Source organism: Erpetoichthys calabaricus, chromosome 12 (genome assembly GCF_900747795.2).
Source record: "Erpetoichthys calabaricus chromosome 12, fErpCal1.3, whole genome shotgun sequence".
In the NCBI taxonomy this organism is placed as follows: domain Eukaryota; kingdom Metazoa; phylum Chordata; class Cladistia; order Polypteriformes; family Polypteridae; genus Erpetoichthys; species Erpetoichthys calabaricus.
Window position 1 is genome coordinate 50,235,992 of NC_041405.2, and position 14,304 is coordinate 50,250,295.

General features: G+C 40.1%; 2 protein-coding genes across 12 annotated transcripts in view; both read left to right on the plus strand.

Moving 5' to 3' along the window:
- The window catches only part of yipf6 (Yip1 domain family, member 6), a 798,052-nt gene that overhangs the window by 82,481 nt on the left and 701,267 nt on the right, over positions 1-14,304 (plus strand). The window lies entirely within an intron of this gene.
- stard8 (StAR-related lipid transfer (START) domain containing 8) overlaps positions 1-14,304 on the plus strand; it is a 113,224-nt gene that overhangs the window by 40,578 nt on the left and 58,342 nt on the right. For both annotated transcript variants that reach the window (XM_028815500.2, XM_028815503.2), the window contains one exon: positions 898-931. In XM_028815500.2, coding sequence (XP_028671333.2) covers positions 898-931 — 34 coding nt within the window. The remainder of the gene's footprint in view (positions 1-897; positions 932-14,304) is intronic.

A 14,304-nucleotide genomic window follows, 5' to 3' on the forward strand; every position in this document is an offset into this window, starting at 1 on the left:
AGGAATGCCAAAGTTCACCTTGAGCCATTCAACTTAGTTTTGTCCGTCCATCCCCATTTACTGAGAACTGGACAAAGAAGGGAACAATTGACATTTGGCTGCAATTTTAACTGTGTGCAGCCATGTATCTGTGTATCACCTTAGGAATAAGAGATAGCGTCTCTAGGTGGCACAGTGGTCGGCGATACTGCCTCATATCTCCAGAGTCCTGGGTTCAAATCTCTGACTGTGTGGTAGTCACTCAATATTCCCATGCCCATGTGGTTTCTTCTTCTTCTACTCTAGTCTTCACCCACTTTTTAGGCTGACTGGTGGCAAAAATTACGCTGTGAGTGACTGTGCCCTCCAGCGGTTTGGTATCTGATCATGGGTTGGCTCTTGACTTGTGTCTGATGCTGCTGGTTCCCCAAAATACTTTAATGGATTAACAGGATACTTAAAAATAAGGTGGTGCATTAGTTTGCAGTGCTGCTTAATGAACCCCGCAGTTCTATATTGGAATAAGTGGGTTTGGAAAATGAAAGAAGGTATAACGAACACAAAAGCAAACTTGTCTGTTATCTGCATCATCAAGAATGAAATGCCATGTCTGAGCAGCCGATGATCAGCGCCACATACCCAGTTCTAATTTCAAATTTGTCGCTTTTGCTGTGTCTTCTCTCTGCTTTCTGCAGTGTGTCTAATAGGCCTTCCTCCCTGGTCTGTGCAGGCTTCAACGACTTGACTTGATCCTTCAGGGACCTGTTTTTTACAGAGCAGCTTTGGTGGAATAGATGCTGTGGAGGTTGTTGTTTTCATATTTATCTTGATGGCTCATTTTTGGCTTACAGTATGTGATTTTAATGGCTGTTGCTTTCTTGCTTATCTAAGTCACATTTTATTATGATTCTTTTTCAGACGCTGCCCTCTACGTGGGACACCAGGCATGCAGGTAATAAGTTTTTTATTTTCTGTGTTCTTTTTAAGTATTGCATAGAAAAATGTGGGTTTTCTAAGGGACATTGAAAACCCATCAGCTGTTATCTTGGTTTAGGCTATGGGGAAATATACATCCTCACTTAAAGGTGTGAGGCAAAATGAATTGCATCATTGAGTGTCTGGAAAATCAAAGTATATAATGATCAATTACAGAATTAAAGATGCTGACACAATGGTAGCATTGCTGCTTTGCAGTAAGAACACCAAGGTTCATGTCCCAGGTCCTCCCTGTGTGGAATTTGCATGTTCTCCCCATGTCTGTGTGACTTTCCCCTGGGTGCTCAGTTTCCTCTCAAAGTCCAAAGACGTTCAAATTAGGGGAATGGTAATAATGAATTGGACATTCTGTATGATAGGGGTGTGTGTGTTCACCCTGCAATGGACTGGAGGTCTGTCCAGGGTGTTTTCCTTCCTTGCACCCTTTGCTAGTGGGGAAAGGCTCCAGCACCCACCCACGACCCTGTTCAGGACCAGATGAGTTAGAAAATGACTGACTGACTGAATTAAGGAGGAAAGGAACCCCAAGCTTAATCTCTCACCCTGTAACCTTTAAGAAAAGCTCTTACAGTAGGGCAGTCACCTAGCCTTATGTTATAAAATGCCTTTGGGCCAGCCCTGGGTACTTTACTAGTATAGACTGCCTTTATAACTTGGATCATGGTCCAGTCAGTGCTAAAGACAATGCCTTCTGCACACACCCTGACAGAAATTATACAGCATACACCACTTCTCTGAGCTTATGTCCTAATCGCTTTGTATTTGTCGCTGACAGGTATTAAAGTAATTCCTTCAACAGTCCATTATTTAGTTTTAAAATAAGTCCATACATGCATATATTCATGTTTTGTGCATTTTAAATATCTGCATATGTTCAGGACAGTGTTGTAACAGAGTGCTAGTTAATTGTCTCACAGTTTCCAGCCACTTGAATTCATCTGTCACCCTGGTCACTGTCAATGTACGGTTTGTTTTATTTCCAATGACATTTATGTTAGGTAGCATGAGTGGCCTAGCAGGAGTAATCCTGTTGAGTATATGAAGGACTGTGCCAGTTATAGACTGGCACCTTGCCCAAGGCCGGTTTCTTACTTAACTAGATGTTGCTAGGAGGGTTTAGATAAAGAAATATTTTTAGTCACCTCACTCACTCATCAACAAAAACCCTATTTCCCATTTAGTTAATAAAAACTGAAATTTAACAGGAGGGCGGCACGGTGGTGCAGTGGGTAGCGCTGCTGCCTCGCAGTTAGGAGATCTGGGTTCGCTTCCCGGGTCCTTCCTGCGTGGAGTTTGCATGTTCTCCCCGTGTCTGTGTGGATTTCCTCCAGGTACTCCGGTTTCCTCCCACAGTCCAAAGACACGCAGGTTACGAGCATTGGCGATTCTAAATTGTCCCTAGTGTGTGCTTGGTGTGTGTGTGTGTGCGTGCCCTGCGGTGGGCTGGCACCCTGCCCGGGGTTTGTTTCCTGCCTTGCGTCCTGTGTTGGCTGGGATTGGCTCCAGTGGACCCCCGTGACCCTGTAGCTAGCATATAGCGGGTTGGATAATGGATGGATGAATTTAACAGGATTGTACATCTAGGACAGTAGGCATCCGCTAACAAAGGGTATTTCAATATGTCAGTATTTAGGGATAAAACCCCCCCTATAAGAGAAAAACTAAATACCCCTGAATCTCAAAAATACTTTGAATGATGTAATTGAAATTTGTTGATATTATAGAACAAAGAAAGATTATCTAACCTGTGCTTTTTTATTTGATGATATTTGTTGATAATAATGCTGAAGTGAGTTGGCTATTCATAGGCAGGCATCCATTTTTGCTGAGTGCTGAGAAGTGGGCCTGCTGCTTTATGAAATAAAGACTGAAGTGGAAGTTCCACAAAGCTCAAAGATGATGTTTTTAGCAAGTTGCATCCTTGGGTACACATTGTCCTCCTTAATTTTCTTCTTACTCCTTGTGATGTGATATAAAATATAATTATAAGTAAGAGAATGTGGCCAGCATTTTTATTTACTGTTCACAACGTGTTGAATAACTGCACCTGAGTGGAAGCTACAAGTTTTGGTATTCTTTGTATCCCTCATTTACCTAAACTTTTTTTCATTTTTGGCCTCTCCCTGCATGTACAGTAGATTCAGAACATTTTCTGACCACTTCACTTTCTGCACACTTTATTGAGTTATGGATTTAATTTTAAATGGATATGTCTGATTCTAAAACTACACTTTAGTTTCTGACTATCTTTGATTGGCCCAGACAAAGCCCAGGCTTAAATCCCATAGGACATGTGTGGAGAGAACTGAAGTTGGCAGTTTAAAGACACCTCATATTCAATCTAACAGAGCTTGAGAGGATCAGCCAGGAAGAACGGAATAAACTGCCCAAATCCAGGTGTACACAGCTTGTAGAGATTTACTCACGAAGACTCAAAGTTGTAGTTGCTGCCAAAGGATTTTCTATAAAGTACAAAAGGATCTGAATACGTATATGAATTAAATATTTCAGTTTTGAATTTTAATAAATTTGCAAACCTTTCTGAAAACATGTTTTTACTCTGTCATTTTGGGATAGCGAGTATAGATTGATGTTCAAAAATGACAAATTTATAAATTTAAAATTAAATCTAATTTAATTAAAGATCTGAATGCTTTCAGAATCCCCTGTATTTATTATTATATAATGTTTTTTCCATGGTTTGGGTGGTTAACCATAATTTAGTTAAACAAAAATGAAACACTTTCTTTAACTAACCAGAATATGGGGAGAAGGCAGAATCATGTGCAAATGTTCCCTAAATCTTTATCATGGGATCATGGACCGTTCAGCCCATTCCCTTTGACCAACCAGTTCAGATCCTTTTGGCTTGGCTTATATCTGTATATAGTCGGAAGGAAGACCACTTAAGACACTTACCCAAAATCCCTCAGGGAATAAGTAGACGGAGCTGAATTGTCACCCTTTCCAGACCAGCTCCATAGTCAAACAGCCAGGGTATAGTTCTAAAGGCTAGGGATGTGGCATGCTGGAATTTGATAATTGCTGGGCTCTGTCTCTTAAGTTACCGTCAACTGGGAGGATACTCAGTGTGTGGGAAAGTTGCATTGTCTTCAGAACATTTACATTTACAAATGCTTGAAGCTTGTGTGCATCTTTCTCATTAAGATTCTTCCCATTTTCTAGGAACTGCTTTACTAAGCTATAGTTGTAATTGAGGTTAGAATGGTGCAGTAGTTAGATCTGCTGCCTCACAGCTTCTGAGTCCTGGGGTCAAATCCTAGCCAATTCAGTTTCTTATTAAGGACTGCAAGTTCTCCTTGCGTCCAAATCCTTGAACAAGTTCACTGGTAACTCTAAATTGAGATGGCATAAGCACATGTGAATGTGCGAGTGCCCACTGAAACAGACTGACATTTTTTTTTTAAACTTTGGTTCCTGCCCTGTACCAATGTTGTCAAAATAGATTCAGGCTTTCTTGCAACCTGAGACCTAAGTGGCTTTTGAGCATGGACCGATGGATACACAATAAATACATAAGTAGAGAGCTCATATCAGATGGAGACAATATCTGTACAGCTCAATTGCCCCTTTGGTAGTGAGATACTTATGTTTCGTCTGTAGGAGAAGCAAAGAGGAGCTCAACAAGCTTATGGAATAAAGAAGTGCTTAATGTTATTTACCACTTCTCCATTTGTGCCGGCTCAACGGGTAGGGTCCTGCACATTGCAAGTTGCTTCTCACTGAAAAGCATTAATGGCTAGTAGTGTGACTTCCATCTAATCAACTATTTTCATTTTGTTGTGTTTGCCTCTTTTAGTGATTTCTTTAAGTTACTAGTGCAGAGCCAGCTCCCCCAGTATAAACAAAGTAAATGAGAAGGAACAAAGTGATTGTCTTGGAGAGACAGGGGAATGAACAAGCTTTCAGTAAAGAATCTTTCAAACCATCAACACACAAATGTCCTCATTTCCAAGGTGACCTTCTTCTGGCCAATGAAGACATTGGGCATTACTGCAAATCAGACCCATAAGGACTGGGCCATACTTTATTTGACAGTGACACTTGGCCAGTGGTCATCTCTGCTAGGCAGAAGTGTTCACAGTTGAACACACATGAACATTCCTGTTAATGTACATGATGATGACCATCTAACATACAGAAAAGCAGTACTGGTTCCTACAGTGACCACAATGAAGAATGAAGGGCAGGAATGTTAATGGAGTACTCCACTCAAAAATGATACTTTTTTACCCGTTACTCACCCCATGTTTTTTGTAGCAAAGGGCGAGAGCAATTTCATATGGAGAACAGATATAACAAAGTAGTCCCAATAGACTTCTATGGGGTGCAACGCTAAACAGCATCAAAACATGCACAAAAAAAAGTCTTCCATTTACCTCTGTCGCATAATCCTGCCAGGTATCCAGTCCTATGCTCACAACATCCCAGACACATGTTTTTTAAATATCGCTAAATTAACCTTTTTTAAATATCGCTAAATTAACCATTTCCAAAAGGTCTGGGGTGCGCACTTAAGCAAGACTGAGTTTGTGAATTGGTCCTCATTCATTGGTCAGGAGTCCTACACACTAACAGCTCATTCATAACTTTCCGCTAATCTTATGGCAACATTGCAAAGCATGCTCTAAAAGAGGAGTACAATTAGGAATTCAAAGTTAAAGAAAAGTGAGTGAAAAAATTATCAGGTGAAAGAATTTGTGCATGTCCAATGTGCTTCATCTGCTTGGTTAAGAGGTCAATTCATTGGTGCAGTTTAAGTACCTGAAACAAATTTGGTGTTGTGGATTAATGACCAGCACAAGGACTGTTCTTGTCGTATGCCCATTTTCACCACGGTAGGCAGTGGTCAAACATAACCCTAAATTTTACTAAGCTGGTTTAAGACTCAAGTTTTGTTAATTACACTTTAATATCAGCAGATGACAAGATACAGATTTTACTACAATGTAGCACTTAAATGCTTGAATTTAATGGGGGTTCATATCGTGGCCTCTACACAGACATTCATTGTCAATTCTGCATTGGCGTCTGTGGTATACTGGTGTCCATCCCAGATTGGCTCCTAGTTTGATTCCATTGTCTCTAGGATTGGTCTGACTCTTTAAGACCTGTTTTGTTAAATGACAATGATCAAATTTTTGGAGATTTTGGGACATGCTGTGGTGTGCTTCACTAGTGCGTTTAAAACACTGTCAAAGGTGTATTACATGCTGCTTCATCTGCAGTACCTCATGAGAAGAACATTGGATTCAGATAAATGTTTATACTGTGAAAGTGTCTGGTGGTGTTTCCTCTGTTCTGCTCTGTTTGAACACAGAAGGCCCTTGGTTCAGCCAACTATCGGCAGCAGGTATCTGATGCAAGCTGCCTCCCCTTCATTGCCTTTTATCTTCAGATGTGGTTGGGTGGGCTTGTGAGGACACCCGTGAGTAAGAATTAATCAGGAACAGACTTGTCATTTATAATAAATGGCTTTAAACCTGCAACAAAAAAAATACGACATGCTTACGAAAACACACACCTAATATTTGCATGCATGCCGCCAGACAATTTCCAGTAAGCGTGGCTTTCCCTGCTTATCGGTGATGGGTTGAGCAATGTATGCTCAACCCCGAATGTAAACACTGTCTTTTTTTTGTCCCTGGAGATTGTGAGACAGCAAGAGTTGTGGCAGGAAATTCCCTTTTTTAGAACTGGGGAATTTATATATCACCAAAATATGTTACTCACTTTCAGATTCCAGAGAAAAACTTTGTTAGTTATTGGAAGGGCAGTGTGGGGTGGTACACTGCCTTTTCAAGTGCATGAACCTCTCGAAACCTTGCGGAGACACTCTGTGTTTGTTCATAAATCTTGCTAAAGGCATACTGCTGCTCAGGTGCGTAATACGTATCTTATGTTCCTATGAAGGAGAGCTGCTGCCTCATACTCAAATGACTCATACTGTAGAGTGTCCTTTCTTGAAAGGGGTGTTGTAAAGAAGTGTTTGCCCCAGTCTAGAATAAGCAAGTTTGGTACACGTCTGTTAATTTCATTTTGTTCAGGTAATCAGGAAAACTCGTCAGTTGTGAAAAGTCATTGCTACTCCTGTAAACTCAACTATATTAAAAGAGATAAATATGGTCTGGTCCAAGGTTAGTTCCTGCCTTGTACCAAACGCTGATGGGATTGGCATCCCACAGCCTTGAAGTGGAGGAGTGAACCAGAAAGTGGACTTACAAATGGATGTTTGGATACTTTGCTTTGCAGTCTACCCTGGTGTAGGCTAGCCATGCACAATGTATACTCCGCAACATTCGAATTTCTTCAGAGTGAAATGTCAGCACGCACATGATCTAGCATCATATCATGCCATGATCAAAACAAATTCTTGAAAATCACCATCAAAGTTTTTTAATGTCATATCAGTTTTGAAAGGCTTACACGGTATGGCTAGATGTTTACAGTGAAGGACAATCAGAGGCATACTGTCCAAAATGAAGACGTTTGACATGCTAGTTCCTCTGCTTTGGAGAAAATGGCAGGACCGAAGGCAAAGCCCAGGTCTAAGAAATGAAACTGAAAATCACAAACTAGTAAACTAGTCAAAGGTCTAGACCAGAAAGGACATGGAGCCAAAATAAATAACCCTAAGTGCAAACCAAAAGTCTTTGACAAAAGCCAGGCAAAATGTCTGGAATCCTGAGGTCTTTTAAATGCTAACTACTCTTTTGTGACAAAGAGTTGTACAAAATGGATAGAGCCACCACCTTAAATACCTTGAACCTGAACGTCTTGATGACACATGAAGGCAACACCACACAATTACTAACGACAAAATGCTTGCAGATACATAAATAACACAAAATGTTGGCAACCCAAACCCAAAATGGCAGCACAGGAATATCATAAACATAACAAAAATTGTTTTCACAATAATAAAACGAGGTTTAAACCAGTGCTTGAAGTTGGAGGGAATGATTGGGAAGAAAGCCAAGCTACTTCTAAAACATTCATCTAAGTGTTCTTTCTCTTTTCATACCTTCCCTTTACTTTCTAAGCACTGATGGCATGTAAACTGCTGGTCACATACCTTGCAGTTCTAAGATTAGTGGCTTCCTTTCTCATATTTGTCAAATCCATGGAGAATACATACGAAAAAATCTACCTTTTAGTGTCACATTAATTTACAGATTGGCAGATTTTGATAACATGGAAGCCAGAGGAGGTCATGTTGGTCAACGTAATATTTTTGGGAGACGTTGCTTGTTTGCTGGGTAGAACTGTTCAGTATGTATGAAGCAGTGTACCGTGAGCTTCTGCATACAGAAACAAGCATTCATGGTTGAAAGCTGTGAACCAATACAAGGTGGGACTCCTAATGCACCGCGGGGCACACTCACACCTACACGCTTTCATACAGAGTTAGTTCAGAGGCACAAGTGAGTCTAACTTGTCTGTCTTTGAGATGGAGGAATAAATTCTGAGCATTAGGAGAAGAGGCTTGTGGACGTTTCAAGAACATTTATATTTCGCACAGACAATAAACCAAACCCAAAGCTCTGGGGCTGAGAGGCAACAACTCTTACCACTGTGCCACTTTACCAATCATATTTGCAACAAAATGTTGCTACCATAGCCAATGTTTTTTTACATTTACATCTGAGACTTTTTAATAGCAATTAGAGCACACAAACAACACACACGTGAGGACTATGCTTTGTCTCAGACCCTGTTTACTAGGTTTATGAAGCAGCAACAGTAACCATAGCTCAGTGTGCAATATAGAAGTGAAGCTTTGTTTCCTGTAGTATTAGAATTATCAGATGTACAGAGTACAGTGAAATACTTTCCTGCATCTTCCACCAACCACTATCCAGTACCATGGCAAACAATAACATATTAAAATGCAGAACATCATTTTATATAATAACAAACACAAATCAGCTTACTGGATGTGCTCCTCACTTCTCTTATTGTGCTTCCACTTTTTGAAACTTTGTGGAGAGAGTCCAGAAAATGTACTGTCTTTCACTGAAGACACCATCATAAAGTTCTAATCAAAGTTTACAAGAATAATAATTCATTACATTTATATAGCGCTTTTCTCAGTTCTCAAAGCGCTATCCACATAGGGAGGAACCGGGAAGCGAACCCACAATCTTCCACAGTCTCCTTACTGCAAAGCAGCAGCACTACCACTGCACCACCTGTGAGGACATACATGCATTGAATTATTATTCCCATGCAGGACTTGACGAACCAGGGTCTACCCTGGCAGCAGTGTTGCAGGGAAGGAATCATCTCTGGATGGGGTGCCAGTATGTTGCACGGCACACTCACACTCACTATACTGAGCTAATTTAAAGTTGCCACTTCACCTAATGAAAGGAAAACATGCAAACTCCACACAGACCATTTTTGGGCCAAAATTCACACCGAGGACTTTTAAACTTTGTATGGCTGCTGTGCTAATCACTGAGCCCCCATATCACCACTCAGGTCATGCACAATGTCATGTTACGTGCTTCCTCTTAAAGCTGTGTCAAGTTAAATGAAAGTATTGTCATTTCTGTTTATACCTAAAAAAGAGGAAGGAGTTAAGTAGGTTCCTTATATCTTCAATGCTATTATTTACAAAAAACAATTAAAACATTGGCAAAGGTTACAGCTGTGTTACAAATGTTAAAGGCTAAAGGTTACAAAAGAAAAAAAACAAAACAGCATGACACGAATAGTGGAGAAAACCAGACCCAAGAGGACCTACAACTTGAACATTTGAAGGACCAAGACCCCGTCTTATGTGGTTATGGGTGGCATGTGAAGCAGTAGTGCAGGTCAGTCTCTATGATAAGACTAGAGCAGGGCTACTCAGCTGCTTCAGCTAAGGTAACTTCTAGGTGAAGCTTGCCCAAGGGGTCTCCCTCCAGTTTCTGTGTATAGTTTGAAAATATGATGTTAGAAAGTCATTTGAGCAAAGGTGTTCTGTGATGAACTGGGCTCCTGCTAGGGTAGGCTTTGGTTCTTTTAGAAACTGTACTGAATGATGCAGGCTTACAGTGGATGGATGGTGTGTTGAATTAGTAGAAGTGGAGAAGTACACATAGATTGTATCATCAGTGCAGGTACTTAAACTAGAGGAGCCAACAAGATCATTGTGCGGTTGGTGTACTTTCTGAGAAGTTAAACCTATGGAAAAATGAAAAACAGTGTTTTATATAGCCCCTTTCTATACTTATCACAATTCCATGGTACCTTACAATTACGGATCCAGCTCTTTTCATGTGCCGCCTACAAAGAGCATATAAATGGAATTTGTAGTGCAGAAGCAAATCATTTAAGTGTATCAGTGCTGCTCTTGTTGTATAGTATAGTGACTAACATAAGAAACATAAGAAATTTGACAAACAACAAATGTGACGAATATTGTCCCAATATCTCATCCAAATTCTTCTTAAAGGTTGTCACAGTTTCTGCTTCAACTACAGTACATGTTTTGATAGTTTGTTCCAGAGACCCACAACTCTCTGTGTAAAGATGTTCTTCCTGGCTTTAGTCTTAAATGCACTTCCCCTTAATTTCCACTGATGTCCTTGAGTATGTGATTCAACGTGAAGATGAAAGAATGTTGCTGGATCTACTTTATCAATGCCTTTGAGGATTTTAAATACCTGGATTAATTTCCCAAGCTATATCCCTTTACTCGAGACTCAGCAGGTTTAATTCTGTGACTCTGTCAGAGTAGGCCATGTCCTTAAGTCCTGGGATGCACTTGGTTGCTCTCCTCTGCACAGCTTCAAGTGCTGCTAGGTCTTTCTTGTACTGTGGTGACTAGAACTGCACACAAAAATCCAGATGTGGTCTTATGAGTGAATTACTGTATATAGTTTAAGAATAATGTCCCTTAACTTAAATTCAACAGTTTTTATGATATAACCTAACATTTTAATTGCCTTTTTAATTGCTTTTGTACATTGCTTAGTCAATGACAATGTTGGGTCAACATATACCCCTAAATCCTTTTCAGGGGTTGCTTGCTGTATGACAGGGTCTCCCATCTTGTATTTATAACTAATGTTGCCCAGGTGTAGCACTTTACACTTTTCCACCATAAACTGCATTTTCCACGTTTTCACCCAGTTCTGAAGGTGATCCAGGTCTATTTGAATTATTTTTTCTGCCTTCTCAGTATCTGCCATCTCTCCAATCTGTTTTTGGAATTGAATATGCTCATTTTGATTTTGATAATTGATTTCATTAATCTTACAGTTTTCTTACACAGAGATGTTTAGATAAAAAGAATGTATTGTCATGAAGTATAGTCAGCAGTAGCAACTGGGAGACCACCATACATGTACTTGACCATATTTTACATGTTACAGCAATGTTTGGTAAATTATGTTGGACTTGTCAGAACGGTTTATATGTTCTTATTAAAAGCCCACCAGAATGTAGTTCTTCAGGATCCTAGTTGTTATATAGCAATACAAACACATAACCCATGAATGAATGCCAAATTGTCACTTGTAAAGAAAAAGTCTAATTTTATGTACAGTTCATTAACACACAGATTACCCCTTGACGAAAACACTGTAGCTCACCCCCTGGAAGGAGGAGTGTTGCCAGGAGTCTGCTGTCATAACAAGGAGAAGCTATATGCCGTCATTCCAAGTTACTAGACGTTTCTAACCGATGGATTATTGTGTAATTTATTTGTATAAACTTATATACAGAACTCTATAACCAGTGTTGTTCTAGTCATCTCGCAAGATCATTTTTGGAAAAAAAAAAGATGTTTGAATTACTTTTCATGATATTAATACCTTGCACAATAATCATCTGTGTTGAAATAGTAAATACACTTTCCAGAGTTCGGCTCTGTCATCAGACGGGTTCAAGAGGAAGGACAACCTGCAATCTTTCATTCAGGTAAACCTCAACTATTCAACAATGACCCTGTCATCATTGTCCCAAGGACATGAAGGTGTAGGTGGGTGTGCTACAGAATCAACATTTGGCCTGGGTAGAACCCACAATAGAAAGTATTTCCCATCAAAGAAAAATATAATTCTCTCTTTCCACCCTCTTGTTATTCTCTTTCAATTTTTCAGAACGGAAACTTGAATGAAGTTCATTTGACGAAAATAGCGTTAACTTTTTCGCAGTTAATCAAATCAATTGTAAATATGATTGTTTGTCATGGATGGAGCAGCACAGTATGGTGAAAGATATTTTAACAGCTAGATGGAACAGAATATAATGAGAAAAAAATAGGAGGTTTGAACATCAATACCCTGTTATACAGTAGGCAGTGTGGATGTGTATGATGGCCACCAGTACTTATAGCCAGCACCCCCCTGCACTTTTGCTCTCAGTGTGCACAGCCAGTGTTGGGTGGAATAGCCAGTTTCCATGGCAACACGGCTGTACTGGTGTGGACCAGGAACCCGGCTGAGCTGGAGCAAAGCGGGGCACCCTGTGCAGCATCTTAGCTCTGGACCTCCAGCTCTGCCTGTGACACATTCACTCTGTCTCCAGAGATTAGTTATGTTGTCTGCATTTGATCAGCCTCCCACGGAGTTTTACAGTCTTTAACTAGGAGCAGGTGTTTTGCTAGGCAGTTAACTTTCCTGATGGGTCCTTATCTGTTCTCTCTCCTCTATGTTATTTATGTGTGCCCTTCAAAAAGGGACAGACTGACCTTTTTGCTTAAAACCAGGAGTGTAGTACAGTCTATAGAGCTAAAATGTCACAGGCTGTCAGTTAGCATCAGGAGGGATTTAGTGCTGAGGTGTGCATTGTTGTCTTGCATTTGTATTGTTTCTCACTTGCTTTCTGAAGCAAAATGTGAAGAAGCTGTCTGTGCAAGGTGCTATATAAAATGAAGACCGATTGAATTGTTAAGGGAATAATGAAATGGTCTGGGTTCAAATCATGATTCTGTTATCGTTTAAATGGTGTTAATCTGTGTGCTCTGGATTCCTTCTAAAAGCAGCTCGTTAGTTTGATTGGTGGCTCTAACTTGATTTGAGATGAGTTAGTGTGAACTGTGATGGACTGGTGTCTCTTCTTGCCGGATGACAATTGCTGCTATGGTAGACTACAGCTCAAAAGGGTCTGTGTTGGGATAATTAGTCAATGGGTGAATGAATGAATGAGACACTGCTTAACCCTGAACTGCAGACAGTCAATAGAAGGAGAAACAAATCGGATGCATACAGAATGCATCTTCTGTTTTGTAGATGCAGGATATTCCAATAGAACTGTTAATGGCAATACTACAATATACTTTTATTTACATTTTATCATTTCCTTTCATACTTTTGAGGTAAGCAGTTGGTTCATTGGCAACTTTTACCTGGCTTTCTGCAAGTGTGTCTGGGAATGTGCTGTGGAAACGACAACCAGGACCTGTATAGCACCTGGGTTCAGAAACGAAATAACATTCTAGGTGGACGCCAGTCTATCACAGGGAACACTCACATGGCCAGTTTAGGGTTACCAACCAACCTAGGGATGAAACTGCTGCCTCTTGAGATAAACAAATGCACATACATGTAGACAGTAGAAATTCTACACATTCAGGGACTGGATCAGGAGTTTCTGGAGCCATCAGGCAGCAGTGCTAACCATTGTGCTACCCCAGTGAAAAATGTAATTTACTTTAGAACATGCAAAAATACAAATTGGCCCCAAAACATGCTAACAGAAAGAGTGATTTATAAATAGAGTATTATATTTGGAATCTCATAAAAGCCACCAGAGCACAAAAAGAGCACTGCAAAGAGGGAGCCACGTTACACGATGCTGATGGTGCATATTTACATATAATCTGCTCATCCCACACTTTTATTTCATGTATATGTCGACTACCAATTTGGAGCACACTGATGATTTTCTGCTCTGAGATGCTAAAGGAAAGCAGTGGAGCTCGTAAAGTTGGGCAAACTTTTTACCCAAGCCCTGTAAGAGCAATTATTATGTGGCACCAGCTTAATGATGTAAACTGCTTTCATGTACCCACAAAGTACACTGCAGAAAATGAAGGTCAACAGTGCAACTGTAAGCTTTTTAAAGACTTTTATGCATTCATTTAATCCATTTCAAGTTTTGTTGTTTTTTTTTTTTGATGTCCCTTTTGCAAAAACATCTGGCGGAAGGTAAGGGCCAACCTTATAATTTGGGGGGAAAGCTCCAGGCAATAACCAGGATGGAATTTGAACCCATGACCCATTGCTAACTTCTGTACCACCCCAAAAACATTTTAATATCTGTACTGTAAACATGAACAAAATAAATGTCAAGAGAACATGTCAGTTACAGTGC